Genomic DNA, 501 nt, shown 5'->3' with positions numbered 1-501 from the left:
GCAAATGACCTTGTACTATTCCATCCACAGTACTCTGGACAATAATACTATAAAGTGCGTCTCAATTTTACTTCTTGTGCCCCTAGAGCCCAAGGATCATCCTGCAGCAGCCACAAAATACCTGAAGTTCTCTTGATAATTATTGTTCATAATTGTTGAGAAGGTTTTCAAAGAACCACAGATATAGTCTAATTAACTGCCCAAACTTGGATTTATGTGGGAGGAGGAATTCCTGGTTGCTGTGACTCACCTGAAGGAGTCTTCAGATTGGGATCAACTGAGCAACCCAATAACCCCTTTAGAAGCTGCATGAGGTGTGGTCTGCTGATCATATTGAACCCCCTAAAATGGAATCTAGGTGACCCCATAGAGGATCCTGCAGGAAGGTGGTCACAAGATGCCTTTGGGCATGTCAGTCAGTTTTCTGTACCTCCTCCTTTAAGATTATAATGTTGGTTGCCCTGTTGGTGTGACTCCTAATTGAATGTCGACCTATGAACC

General features: G+C 43.1%; 1 protein-coding gene across 1 annotated transcript in view; it reads left to right on the top strand.

The window, feature by feature from the left end:
- The window catches only part of LOC102423629 (zinc transporter ZIP2-like), a 1,052-nt gene extending 927 nt beyond the window's left edge, over window positions 1–125 (top strand). Inside the window, exon 4 of the mRNA XM_006101209.1 lies at window positions 87–125. Within this exon, the coding sequence (XP_006101271.1) occupies window positions 87–125 (39 nt within the window). The remainder of the gene's footprint in view (window positions 1–86) is intronic.
- The last annotated feature ends 376 nt before the right edge of the window (window positions 126–501 follow it).

This window comes from Myotis lucifugus, unplaced genomic scaffold, assembly GCF_000147115.1.
Source record: "Myotis lucifugus unplaced genomic scaffold, Myoluc2.0 scaffold_344, whole genome shotgun sequence".
In the NCBI taxonomy this organism is placed as follows: Eukaryota; Metazoa; Chordata; class Mammalia; order Chiroptera; family Vespertilionidae; genus Myotis; species Myotis lucifugus.
This window is presented reverse-complemented; position numbering and strand designations above follow the sequence as displayed.